This window comes from Zea mays, chromosome 4 (assembly GCF_902167145.1).
Source record: "Zea mays cultivar B73 chromosome 4, Zm-B73-REFERENCE-NAM-5.0, whole genome shotgun sequence".
NCBI lineage: Eukaryota > Viridiplantae > Streptophyta > Magnoliopsida > Poales > Poaceae > Zea > Zea mays.
In genome coordinates this window covers 178,099,129-178,113,531 of record NC_050099.1, presented here as the reverse complement: position 1 = coordinate 178,113,531, position 14,403 = coordinate 178,099,129, and the positions used below count along the sequence as shown (strand labels likewise).

Below are 14,403 nucleotides of genomic sequence, written 5' to 3'. Positions count from 1 at the left end.
CAATTTTTCTTTTTGTTGCATGTTTAGGTTAGCCAAAAGGGCAAGCAAGTTATCCTCATCATCACTAGAGTTCTCTTCATCACTAGATGTTGCATATTTAGTAGAGGCTCTAGATTTTACCTTCTTTTTGCCGTCCTTTGCCATGAGGCACTTGTGGCCGACGTTGGGGAAGAGGAGACCCTTGTTGACGGCGACGTTTGCGGCGTCCTCGTCGGAGGAGGAGTCGGTGGAGCTCTCGTCGGAGTCCCACTCCCGGCAAACATGGGCATCACCGCCCTTCTTCTTGTAGTACATCTTCTTCTCCTTATTCTTCCCTCTCTTGTCGTCGCCCCTGTCACTAGAAATAGGACATTTTGCTATAAAGTGACCGGGCTTACCACACTTGTAGCAAACCTTCTTCGAACGGGGCTTGTAGTCTTTCCCCTTCCTTTGCTCGAGGATTTGGCGAAAGCTTTTGATGATTAAAGCCATCTCCTCATTGTCGAGCTTGAAGGCGTCGATAGGGAGCCTACTTGACGTAGACTCTTCTTTCTTCTCTTCCGTTGCTTTGAATGCGATGGGTTGCACCTCGGGTGTGGAGGTGGCGCCTCGCTCGATGATTTGTTTGGAGCCTTTGATCATTAGCTCAAAGCTCACAAACTTCCCAATCACTTCCTCGAGAGACATTAGTTTATATCTAGGATCACCACGAATTAATTGAACTTGAGTAGGGTTAAGAAAAATGAGTGATCTAAGAATAACCTTGACCATTTCATGGACATCCCATTTGGTGCTCCCGAGGTTGCGCACTTGGTTCACCAAGGTTTTGAGCCGGTTGTATATGGCTTGTGGCTCCTCTCCTTGGTTGAGCATAAATCGACCGAGCTCCCCCTCGATCGTCTCGCGCTTGGTGATCTTGGTCACCTCATCTCCTTCGTGTGCGGTCTTAAGTACGTCCCAAATCTCTTTGGCACTCTTCAATCCTTGCACCTTATTATACTCCTCTCGACTTAGAGAGGCGAGGAGTATAGTAGTGGCTTGGGAGTTGAAGTGCCGGATTTAGGCTACCTCGTTCGAGCCATAGCCTTCATCCCCTATGGATGGTTCCTACGCACCAAACTCAATAATGTCCCAAATGCTAGCGTGGAGTGAGGTTAGATGGTGGCTCATTTTATCACTCCACATACAATAATCTTCACCGTAAAAAACCGGTGGTTTGCCTAGTGGGACGGAAAGTAAATGAGTGCGTTTGGAAATGTGTGGATAGCGTAAGGGGATCTTACTAAACTTCTTGCGCTCATGACACTTAGAAGTGACAGACGGCGTGTCGGAACCGGAGGTGGAAGGCGACGAAGAATCGGTCTCGTAGTAGACCACTTCATTTTCTTCTTCTTGTCGCCACTCCGGTGCGACTTGACGCGGGGAGGTGATTCCTCCCTCTTCTTGTTGCCGGACTCTCCCGATGGAGCTTTCCCGTGGCTTGTGGCAGGCTTCTCGCCGGTCACCATGTCCTTCTTGGCGTGAGCTCCCGACATCACTTCGAGCGGTTAGGCTCTAATGAAGTACCGTGGCTCCGATACCAATTGAAAGTCGCCTAGGGGGGTGAATAGGCAAATCTGAAATTTATAAACTTTAAGCACAACTACAAGCCGGGGTTAGCGTTAGAAGTATAATCGAGTCCGAAAGAGAGAGCGAAAAACAAATCACAAGCAAAGAGCAAGAGTGACACGATGATTTGTTTTACCGAGGTTCAGTTCTTGCAAACCTACTCCCCGTTGAGGTGGTCACGAAGACCGGGTCTCTTTCAACCATTTCCCTCTCTCAAAAGGTCACTTAGACCGAGTGAGCTTCTCTCCTCAATCAATTGGGACACTAAGTTCCTACAAGGACCACCACACAATTGGTGTCTCTTGTCTTGCTTACAAAGATCTTGGGAACAAGAAATGGGGAAGAAGAAAAGCGATCCAAGCGCAAGAGTTCAAAAGAACACGACAAAACTCTCTCTTTTAGTCACTATTGCTTTGAGTGGATTTGAGACTTGGAGAGATTTTGATTCACTCTATTTGTGTCTTGTATTGAATGCACTAGCTCTTGTATTGAATGAGTTGGCTGAAAACTTGGATGCCTTGAAGTGTGGTGGTTGAGGGTATTTATAGCTCCAACCACCAAAGTGGCTGTTGGGGAAGGCTTCTGTCGACGGGGGCGTCGGATAGTCCGGTGCGCCAGCCACGTCACCCAACCGTTAGGGTTCGACCGTTGGAGCTCTGACAAGTGGGGCCACTAGAAAGTCCGGTGGTGCACCAGATAGGTCCTGTTCACTGTTCGGTGCGCCTTCTGGCGCTGTTCTGACTTCTGCGCGAACTGGTCACGCACTGCAGCTCACTGTTCACCTTTTGCAGACGACCGTTGGCACTGTAGCCGTTACTCCGCATGGCACACCGGACAATCCGGTGCTACATCGGACAGTCCGGTGAATCATAGCGGAGAGGCTCCCCGAAAACCCGAAGCTAGTTAGTTGGAGTTGATCCACCCTGGTGCACCGGACACTGTCCAGTGGCACACTGAACAGTCCGGTGCGCCAGACCAGGGCAGACTTCGGTTTTCATTGCTATTTTCATTTGAACCCTTTCTTATAACTTTGTATTGGTTTATTGTGAACCTTTGGCACCTGTGGAACATATATTCTATTACAAACTAGTTAGTCCAATAATTTGTGTTGGTCAATTCATCCACCAACATTTAGGAAAATGTTTGACCCTATTTCCCTTTCAGTAGTCATTTAAACACGACAATATTTTCACCACATAAATGCATTTAAAATATATACGCCTAGTATTTCGAAATTCAAACTCTCTCCATCGTAGTTCTCATGGTATTTTTTCAAACCGACGTTAAATTCATTATCTAAAAGTCGTCACAAGAAATTTGTTTAGTGGGTGTTTGGTTTATATAGAGAAGAGATTGATTTTTTGTCCCTCAATCTTCTTCAATTTTTTATCGCTAAATTAGCAAATACGGAAACTAAAATACATATGTTTGTTTATAATTATAATATGTACATATTATATAATTCAACAAAATTTGAACTAACAGCTAGTTAAAAATTTATTAGATTATAATATAATCTAGATATATTATAATCTCAAACCCTTAAGAACTAAAAAAAATTAGTAGGGGTGGGCACATTTTTACCATAAACCGAACCGAACCGAACCGAAATTTTGGTTTTTTTGGTAGTTCGGTTCGGTTTCGGTTTTTGTATCTAAGAAGTTCGGTTTTCGGTATCGTAATCGGTTTTCACCGTATACCGAACCGAAAAAACCGAATACCAAACTTTATCAATTCTCAAATTTGACTATTCGATTATGTGAACTAATTGTGTGATACAATTAAATTGTTATTCACTTATTTGTATGTGATGTATGATGTATATCTAAATATTTGTACCTATATAATTTTTACTTTTTAAAATTATATGTAATCTATCATGTAAACTTGTTGTATGTATTGTCTTGATTATAAGTTTGGTATTCGGTTTTTACCGAAAAATCGAAGTAAAAAACCGAAACCGAACTTCTCGGTTTTTCATTTTCTAGAAAACCGAACGGTTTCTAATGTTTGAAAAACCGAAGTTTTTTAAAACCGAAAAACCGAACCGAAGTTTAGAAAAAAACCGAATGCCCAGCCCTAAAAATTAGTACCCCATAAGAACTAAAAAAAGATAAAATGACTAAAAATTAATCAGTTGAAACCAAACCTATTTTCCCCCACACCTCACGGTATTGTTTCGCATTCCAAGTTTGAAACACGACTGGAAACAAAACCCAAAACGACTGGAGGGACCGAGCTTGTGCTGAGCAGCAGAGATGGCGGGAAATGCTGCGTCTCCCGCCTCAGTTTCGGATGCCCCGCCCTTTCCCAAACCGGCCACCGCCGCCGCCCGTGTCTCCCCACCGACAGGTGGGTCCAATCCTTAACCACGGACCAGGGCCCCCACCTGTCAGGTGGACCTTCCGAAGCAAGGATCGGCCAGGCGGGAAAACATTTCGCGGCAGGTGGCGGTTGCGCCAAATTTCTCCCTCCCTTTTCCGTTCGGCGTCCCCAAACGCCTCCCTATTAATCTCCCCGCGTTCCCCTTCCCTCGCGCCGCCGCTCCCCCCTCCCAAAGCTCGCCCCGCTCCCAGCTAGGGTTTCCTCTTCCCATCCACAGCCGCCGGGGCGCCGCCGACGAGGACAGCGCCGCCACGATGTTGGAGTTGCGTCTGGTGCAGGGGAGCCTCCTCAAGAAGGTCTTGGAGGCGATCCGCGAGCTGGTCACGGACGCCAACTTCGACTGCTCCGGGACCGGGTTCTCGCTGCAGGCCATGGACTCGAGCCACGTCGCGCTCGTCGCGCTGCTCCTTCGCGCCGAGGGCTTCGAGCACTACCGCTGCGACCGCAACCTCTCCATGGGCATGAACCTCAACAACATGGCCAAGATGCTCCGCTGCGCTGGCAACGAGGACATCATCACCATCAAGGCCGACGACGGCTCCGACACCGTCACTTTCATGTTCGAGTCGCCCAGTGAGTGGCCGTTCCTTCTCTCTATTTTTTTCTTCACTATTTCTGGGCGCTCTTTCACCCCAACCACCGTCGTTGTTCCCGTGTGGAAATGATCAGAGCAAGATAAGATCGCGGATTTCGAGATGAAACTGATGGACATTGATAGCGAGCACCTCGGAATCCCGGATTCCGAGTACCAGGCCATCGTCCGCATGCCTTCTGCTGAGTTTATGAGGATCTGCAAAGATCTTAGCAGCATCGGAGACACAGGTAGAGAAGATTTTTTTTCTTGGTGATTTTACTGCCATGGATGGTGTAAGTCTTTGTTGACTGAGCAGTTGGCGTTATCTTGTCGCAGTCGTCATCTCGGTGACTAAGGAGGGCGTGAAGTTCTCCACATCTGGAGAAATTGGGAGTGCAAACATTGTCTGCAGGCAGAACCAAACTATTGACAAGGTACCTTGTTATAACCCTGTATGTCGCTTCATGTGCTGAATTCTGTTGTGCCTGTTTTGATGAATTGGCTGTACCATAGTAGTAATGTACTAGTAGCTTTAAAAAAGTTGCAGCATTAGTGATGGGTTCTCAATGCTGTACCAATGCAAAAATATTGCAGCATACAAAAGATGACTGCACTGGCTAATGGATGCTGTTTTGGTGAATGCAGCCAGAAGAGGCTACCATTATAGAGATGCAGGAGCCGGTTTCCCTGACCTTTGCCCTGCGGTACATGAACTCCTTCACCAAGGCGTCTTCACTGTCTGAGCAAGTCACTATCAGCCTGTCGTCCGAGCTTCCAGTGGTGGTCGAGTACAAGATCGCTGAGATGGGTTACATTAGATTTTACCTGGCCCCCAAGATCGACGATGACGAGGAGATGAAGCCCTGATGGCCTGTGACGACATAATGCTCGTGTTGCCTGCTCTTCCTTCCAGCCGTTGTTTGCTTAGCTACTCTTTGCAAGCGAAGAAGGGATGTGATGTGTATCTCTTAGGCTAGACTGCTTCAGCTAGTTTTCTGTGACTGCTACATGAATCCATGGATTACTGATTTACTGGGCTTGTGCTTTGTGTATGATGCTGCCATCTGGTCTCCCAACAAAGAAGGGATGTGGTGTGTATCTCTTAGGCCTGGTTTTCTTTTTTCTTGGCATAAGTGTCATCATTCATCAAGTTCTCCTTGTGGCGGTGGCAAGGAAGTTGAAAAAGCTGAACGTGATGTGTTTGCTGCCGATGAACCCTAAAGTAGGGCCCCTCGAAGTGGAAGACGTCACTTAGCATGCTGGTTGGTCAGCTGGTCCGCCTTGCAGAGTAGGTCGACGGAGTTGGTCATGCCCTTGTAGAGTTGGTGCAGTTTGGCACCTTCGGAATCATTGCTCGAGATATCCTTAGGCGAGTCGGAAATGTGTTGCTTGTCTGGGGTTGGCCTTGGGTGAGTTGTGATTGCGTCTTCCAACTAGGGTTGTGCTTAGGCGAGTCGTGACTGTGTCTCCTGCCTGGGGTTGGCTTCAGGTGAGTCGTGACTCGTGACTGTGTCTACCGTTCGGGGTTGTCGTGACTCGTGACTGTGTCTACCGTCCGGGGTTGTTCTCGGGTGAGTTGTGACTGCGTCTCCTGCTCGGGGTTGGCATCGGGCGAGTCGTGACTGTATATCTGGTCTAGGGTTGGCCTCGGGCGAGTTGTGACTGTGTCTCTCATGCGTTGTTGGCCTCGGGTGAGTCGTGGTTGGGGTTAATCTCGAGCGAGTCGTGACTGCGTCTCGCACCTGGGGTTGCCCTTGGGCAAGTTGTGACTGCGTCTTCCTCTCGAGGTTGGTCTCGGGCGAGTCATGACTGCGTCTCTCGCTCGGGTTGGCCTCAAACGAGTTGTGACTGCATCCCCCGCCCGGGATTGGTCTCGGGCAAGTCGTGACTGTGTTTCCCGGCCAAAGTTGGTCTCGGGTGAGTCGTGACTATGTCTCTCGTCCGGGGGTAGCCTCGGGTGAGTCGTAACTGCATCTCCCACCTGGTGTCGCCTCAGGCAAGTCGTGATTTAGGTCCCTATTCATTGGGCAGTATTTACATCCATCCTTATTTATGAGTTAGATGGTAATGTGTTGTCTCTTTCCATTGAACAGATTTCGAAACAGTGACTTAGAGCCTTGTTCAATGTTGTAGGAGATGGCACTAGGTCAATCTATGCAGCATGAGATGCCAAGGTGGGACCTATTGGTCCATGGAATAGGCATCAATCAATTCAACATCAACATGGAAATGTGTTTGTTGCAGATTGACCTCTTCTACCCGTTATATAGTGGTCAACTGACTATCCACGAGGACCTTTTTCCTTAATGGCATCTAGCAAAAGAAATAGAGCTAACCCAACCTGTAGTGCTGCTGATGACATTACATTATTTACATACCACAAGATAGGAATCCACCAAATCTTAAAAGGTAAACATGGGGGCACATAAACCGCAAAATAAACTCAAACATACATGTTTCACTCATAAAAACCTTGGTAAACATAGGAGCCACTACGCTCTTATTTTGTTGGAAACCAAACATCCAAAAAATAGAATATAGTCACTCTATTCCCCCCCCACTCCTCAACCAAACACACCCTAAGTTTTGGGTGACCGTCCCGTTGTCCCCACAAGGCCTACCCCACAAATTTGCAATCCTGGGTGCATTTATGATTTGGCGACAACACTGTTGTTCGGTGTTGCTAGTGCTGCTACTATGCTACATGACCTCCATTACGCTAGGGCTGGAAAAAAGCCTGAGGCTCGCGAGCTAGCTCGAGCTCGGGGCGGCTCAGATCGGAGCGTCTCGTGAGCCTCGAGCGAGCCGAGCCAAGCCAGATTTTGGAGCTCGTTTTTCCAACGAGCCAAGCCAATCCTACTCGTTCTGGCTCGCAAACTATGCCAAATTAATCAAACTATAGAATAATGATGAATAATAGATAATTTTAATTATATTGTTAAATGATGATTATATTTTTCATATTTATATACTATTAAATCACTATATAATGCAATATCTCTACAACTATTAAGAGGGGAGTGTAGACTGCCCCCGCCGCTACCCAACTCCTCCTGCTACCGCGCGCCCATCCCCCGCGAAAATCGCCGCAACCGAACGCCCGCCGCCTAACAACCGCCCACCCACGCCCAACCGAGCACCGAAAACCTCGCCGCCTACCAGCCGCCCACCCGCACCCAACCGAGCACCAGAAACCTCGCCGCCGCAAACCTCGCCGCCTACCAACCGCCCGCACGCCCGTCCGCAAATCCTTCCACGAGTCACGCCGCAAGCATCGCAACGACACCGAGCATACCCCGCCACATCTCCAGCGCGACCCGTTCAACCCAGCAGCCGCCACCGAGAATCCCCCACGCGCGGCCCCGAGGTACATCCGTTGTCGCATGCCCTGGCGGAGAGGTTTGGTACGCGCTCAATCCTACTCCCCCTCCCCCTCCCCCTACCTGCCCTCGCCAATCCACCCGTGCATGCCGCGACCGCGCCAACCACCACCGCGAAGGTTCCAATATGAGCCCCGTGCATGCCGCAAACAACCACGCGTGCCTATCTCTAATCACGCTGTCGCCTCCCCCTGCGCGCATCACAACAAACATAACACATCCGTTCTGCGCATGCCGCGAACAACCACGCTCGCCCCCCTCCAATCTAGCCGCGAACAATCTTATCGTCCACGGATTCTGCCGCCGGTTCCTTCGCCGGAGCAAAGTCTCCACCTCCAACCAGTCATTCCTCACTCGTGGCGGGGAAGCAAACCACAACTGTGCAGGTAATACATTTCTCTCCTACTACATGGTAATGCTTTTGTATTTTCAATCTGCATCAACATGAGCACCATTAGCAACCAGGAAATAAAGAAGTTTTCACGGTGTCTCAGATAATAACTTTGATGGATCATGGTCATTCTGCAAGAAAACAAAGATTAATCACAATTTTCTTATGTGATTAAGCTTGCTGAAGCAAACAACATAACCCATCTTTTAAATATAAGTTAGTGTGGGTGAAATGTAGGAACCTATGTCTTTTAAATCATCTCCCGAGGGCAATGTATGCAGTACTTGATATGGTCTCAATTGCCTTTTAACGGATACAAGCATATATACATTGTAGCTACATCGCCCACAAATTCTGCCGTCGGTTCCATCGCCGGAGCAAAGTCTCCACCTCCAACCAGTCATTCCTCACTCGCGGCGAGGAAGCAAACCACAGCTGTGCGGGTAATACATTTCTCTCCTACTACATGGTAATGCTTTTGTATTTTCAATCTGCATCAACATGAGCACCATTAGCAACCAGGAAATAAAGAAGTTTTCATGGTGTCTCAGATAATAACTTTGATGGATCATGGTCATTCTGCAAGAAAACAAAGATTAATCACAATTTTCTTATGTGATTAAGCTTGCTGAAGCAAACAACATAACCCATCTTTTAAATATAAGTTAGTGTGGGTGAAATGTAGGAACCTATGTCTTTTAAATCATCTCCTGAGGGCAATGTATGCAGTACTTGATATGGTCTCAATTGCCTTTTAACAGATACAAGCATCCCTAGCCCACCGCATTGCAACAAAGGGAAGTAACAGGCCACGACCCAGCAGCTAGTTGTTTTTTCCCTTTATTGTGATTTCATCTCTTATCAGATTTTTTTCGTTCAATTTAACTTGCTCTCAGATTGAATAAGATTTTGCCTAATTGTGTTGCAACAGTCAGATTGAATAAGGCCTAAACGCTCTATTTTTAAAAAAACTACCTGAAGAAACCCTCTGTTAAAACGAAGAGGACCAACATCTGCACTTTGAAGATCAGTATTTGTACTTCTGGTGTATTTCTTCTATTTATTGTAGAACCGATGAGTGATGGACTTTGGTAACCAAAACATGAACACTGGAACTTTCTCAACTCTAATAAGTGAAAATCTTTATTCTTTTGTCCCATATTTCACTTCAGTTCTACACTGCCTCCAATTTTGCCTTTTCCACCATCCATCTTTACTTTCACCCCACAAAACAAACCTACAAAAGATACAGCTTACTGGAGACAGGAGAAAAAGTTATGCACGCAGGCTTATAACTCATACATTCCCCCCGTTACAAAAGGGCACTCAGGTGTCTCTATGCCATATTCATACTAAATGAACCATTTACAGCCACAGATCATCTCCACGTTGTACTTGTATTGTGCGGAGCCAGCTGTCAGCCTCCTGCATCAGAGAGGTGACACGGTCCCGTTCTTGGGTTTTGTCAGATGTCCAAATGGAGGCACGTAATTTGTAAGGTGCCAGCCCAAAGATAGGCAAAGATAGTTTCCCAGCTGCAGTCGTGCCGTGGTTAATTCCCCCAAAGTCAGGGCATGCTAGCGTAGGAGGGTCACAATCTGCAAGAAAAATGGGGGTAAGAACTCTATATGCAACAGATGCAAAATCTGAAGTTGTGTCTACATAGGCAAAATGTCACAGGTGCCATTGCATTCTGTCAAGAGGCAAAAATGTCACACAGGTGCCATTGCATTCAGTCAAGAGGCAAAGTAAAATCCTTATGGCGCTACAAGTCGCTTAGTATTTACCCTTGCAAGGTGTTGCTAGGCAATGGAATGTCAAAAAACAGGCATCAAGATCCTTCAATGTTGGCCCTGTTGGAATTCTATATATGGGGTACCTGCAATCGGAAGCATGAGGATGAATCCAGTAACGTATAGAATCATAGCAACACCAGGTTAACAGTGTTGCTCTTCTACACAGGTTGTATCTTATGCTGAAATTCAGCACAGTAGGCAAGCCATTGTTAGGCATTGCAACTGGTAGGCATCCTCTGCATGGGCCAGCACAGTTGACAAATGTCATAACTCTGACCATTGCAACAACCTCACTCTTGAATGTTGACACCCCATTTCAGTATCACATACATAATAAGCTACATACCTCAGACCAGTTACAACATCAAAATATTTCTCTTCAGCTGTCTAGACTTTTCCAATGGCGCTTAACAATTTTCTTACACGGTTTTCATCATCCTGAGTAGCCATCTCTCCCAAACACATGACTGAAAAGTAAAAACATCAGACAGTCTGAGAACTCCTTATTAAAATAAAATAGCCAAGAAACCATATCAGTTAAGAAGTTCCAGACAAGTTTTACTCAGTGATTACTATTTTTCTTCAATGTTTAAAGGTTTTGCTGCTACAGTTTGTGTATTGGGACTCAGCAATCAAAAGCCAGGGTCCTTTTTAATTGTATTTCATTTTGCATCTATGGTTGTTGTATCTTGACGATGTACAAAGACAATAGTCAAATATCTTACATGGATAAAATCTTTGTCTCATTGTTTTCCATCCTCATCAAATCAATGCAGTATATGGCCATCCAAACAAATAAATCCAGTTTTCAAGGAACATAATAAATGAATTGCAGAGAAATTGGAATACACTTAAAATTGTGTATGTCTTGCAAAATTACTAAGTTGAATGCATAGAGTTCATTTATCCATTTGCAAGAATATTGAAGTGATTTCTTTTCTTTTTGTAATTGAACACGATTCTATATGCGACACATGATTTGAAATCTGGTTCAGAGATCTTGTTTAAAATATTTGAACCTAAAATTAGGCTTTGAATAGCTGGCAATGCTGAAACTCTAATATTTTAAACAATGCTGGTGTGCTGTGTTATATAGGTGTCTGGACAAGCAGCATCAGTTCGTGTGACGGCTGACAGGTGTGCCTTTTACGGCTGCAGATTCCTCGGCTGGCAGGTACTTTCCTTTCTTTTACCCTATTGGTTGTATGAGTTCATTGTTTTTTGTTATTTCTCTTTTTATTAGTTCATTTCCACGCTAGCTGTAGGTGCCTCATCAAATTGTGTTATTTATTTGATGTTTGCTTCTTCGAAAAATGCCCTAGCTTACCTGAGCTTCCAAGTCGTATAGAGATACAAACATAGCTGCCATTATTTAGTTCTATCGCTCTGTTACTTACAGGTATTCTAATGTCAGCCTGCATATTACATAATTTTCTCCTTATCTGATCTATAATTGACACACTAATTAGTAATTAGTGTAATATTCCACACTTGTGTGTATTTCAGGTATTTATTGGGGTAGCGTGAAGTTTATATGCATACTTCTTGTATATAGAGGTTGACGCTATTTATCTAATGTAAGTGGGAAGGCTTAGCTAATAGTACGATTTGTGTACGGTGAGTTGCATCCGTTCACAATTCTCTTTCTCACATGCTTCTCTTCCTTCTATTTTGGATCTACCATTAAATACAATAACAAACACCATCTACCGTCCAACCCAGGCATTCCAGGCATCTTTCTTGAACCAGGCATCCCAGGCATCATGCCTCTAGTTCCTGGCCGATTCATTGGAAATCCCCCTCCAGGTGAAAGGGGCCCTCCTGGTGAGCTACGGCCATTCCTAATGACAGATGCTGCTCCAGGGCATAATCCAAGATTCTTTTCTGCCTCAGAGTGAATTTCACTGATTGTCTTGGCCTTAATCTGAAAGTCACAAACAACATAAGTTCTAGAATAATTTTACAATTAACATCAGTAAGTGGAGAATCAATAATTGTAATACTTACATACCAATCATCATCTTCAATGAACTACAATTTTTATTTTTCAAAACTCTTTGGTCGACCCTCTTTACTCAAAATATGATCATACAACATCGGTCCAATCTCATTGAAAACTTACCTTCATGAGAGCCCATATGCTAAAATGTGATCGATACTCTGCTAAGGTCATGCCACCATTGCCTACTTCCAGCATATCTGGGTCTGCAGAAAAGCAGAGGTTCAATAATAGAGTAACAGTATACTGAACAGCTCCACAAAGCATTGCAAATTGCAGACAGCTTGAACTCATCACTAACATAATTACCATTCCAACCACCAGGTCCAACATATGATGCCCACTTGTTGTTCTTATCAGCAATGTCTGTCATGCTTGTTTTCACCAGATACATAAATAAGTCAGTTTGAGAGCACATCGACAGAGCTAATGTTCTCTCTCTTCTTTCCTCTGAAAAGAACATGGGTTACCTTTTCCATGTATCCGTTATGTTGTCAGTTGTACGCCAACTATTGCCCACTTTTCCAGCTCATAAGGCTGGATCATACTGGCCCCTAAGTTAAAATAACATTAGCGCATTACAGAGATCTTGATTCAGTAAGCATTGAAGGTAAGCAAGACATATAATTGTACTCCCCCTCTAAAGGAAAGAGGCCTACCATTCACACAAAGAGTAGAATATTTGGCGCCCAGTTGAATTAAGAGCATCTCGCATAGGAGGATATCTACAAATATAACACCATTAAACAAACTTTAGTACACATGTCAAGGTCGTGTGTGTTCTAAACTGTGATCAACACTAAGGGAAGATATATGAGTTGTCTTGCCTTTTCTGATGCTTTATTCCCAAATTGTAGCAGTTGTCATACTTCAGGTAATCAATACCCTGAAAAGAAACAGTTTCCGTATTCATGAATTAGTACAATATCTGCATGTTTATAGGTAGTTCAAGTCCTGAAGTCACGAATAGGTATATATACTCATCTGCTCTAGGTCAATAAGCACCCAACATCTAACTATAAATCCACATCCTAAATGTCCAGATACAACAGTTTAAATAATTAGGCTTTTCGCCTCCTCCCTGCCTCTGTAATTTGTATAAACAGGAAAATCACGTAGGCTGCTCTGATGTTCTAAAAAGACAAGATCAAGTTCCCAATGAAAAACATATATTTGCTCATCCGATTAGGAAAACCCCAGGCACTGTGACAAGTTCAGAAAAGAAGGGAACATACAGTACTGCTTATTTACTTGTCAGTTGCTCCTTAATGTTCATAGGTTAAGGTCAGGGTCCAGGCAAAATATTACCATAAGGGAGGACAAAATTGTAGCTAATGACTCATTAGGAGTGTGAAACTCAAATTTTCACAGATTTTGCATGGTTAAATTGGTGTACATTAGGGGCATGGGTTTACTGGTCTTCTTATGACATGGAATGAAATAAGATTTAGCAAGCTTGGATGTGGGGAAGTTTAAACCATGGTAGCACTCAGAATACACTAACAGTTCATACTATTGCAATCAAAGGGCCGAGGCAAACACCAAAGGCATTTGAAATCTCACCAAAGTTGGGACCAAAATCTGTGCAAACTTTAGCATGGATGGTCTGGCTGTTTTCAGCAATTCCATAAACCTCCATAAAATGTGATACGGGGACGTCCATGGCACTTTTGACACACAACTGGTGCCCATCGGTGGACTGCCCGACAAGCACTCCACCTTCATTGTGTTGGACTTGAACAACCGTGCGCACTCTTCACCCAACAAACATGTTATGCATCTGTGCATTGACAAGTGCTGCAGGGCTTGATGTGTCCATCTCTGCAAAGTGAGGATTCAGAAATTTCAGATCATTCAATGCAATTCAGTACAATCATCTAGCAAACAGTTTCCGTATTCATGAATTAGTACAAATAAATGCGCGATTCGAATTATGATTTGCAGTCATCTGCTTTAGTATATATACTTACTACCTTCTATCATTAGGCTGATTATTCTGCATTTGTTCATTGGTATTTTCAATGAATTATTGAAGTGACAAATTTATGCGATTTCTGGTACATTTTAGATTGTGCGGATTTGGTAAAGGGAGCCAAGGGCAAGCATTTGAGGGTTAAGGGACCTGTCAGGATCCCTACTAAGATTCTCCACATCACCACTCGCGTGTCCCCTTGCGGTGAAGGTATCAAGCTGTCTGCTGGTTGGCTTTGTTTAATTTTACTGATTGAGTTTTTAGTGCTTTCATTAATAGGAATACGTAATACATTGATCTGTTCACTATTCACTAATTT

General features: G+C 44.6%; 1 protein-coding gene and 1 long non-coding RNA gene across 2 annotated transcripts; one reads left to right on the top strand and one right to left on the bottom strand.

The window, feature by feature from the left end:
* The first annotated feature begins 4,135 nt into the window (after nt 1-4,135).
* LOC542357 (proliferating cell nuclear antigen 2) lies at nt 4,136-5,577 on the top strand. The gene is given in 4 exon segments (NM_001111934.1): nt 4,136-4,545; nt 4,642-4,794; nt 4,883-4,980; nt 5,192-5,577. Coding segments are annotated over 4 exon segments (792 nt in total). The 5' UTR covers nt 4,136-4,226; the 3' UTR covers nt 5,414-5,577.
* Nucleotides 5,578-12,234: 6,657 nt separating this feature from the next.
* Nucleotides 12,235-12,635, bottom strand: LOC103654155 (uncharacterized). Its single transcript, XR_565936.2, has 3 exons — nt 12,583-12,635; nt 12,422-12,486; nt 12,235-12,318 (listed from the first exon to the last, which is right to left on the bottom strand). It is a non-coding gene; the product is annotated as an uncharacterized lncRNA (long non-coding RNA).
* Between the last annotated feature and the right edge of the window lie 1,768 nt (nt 12,636-14,403).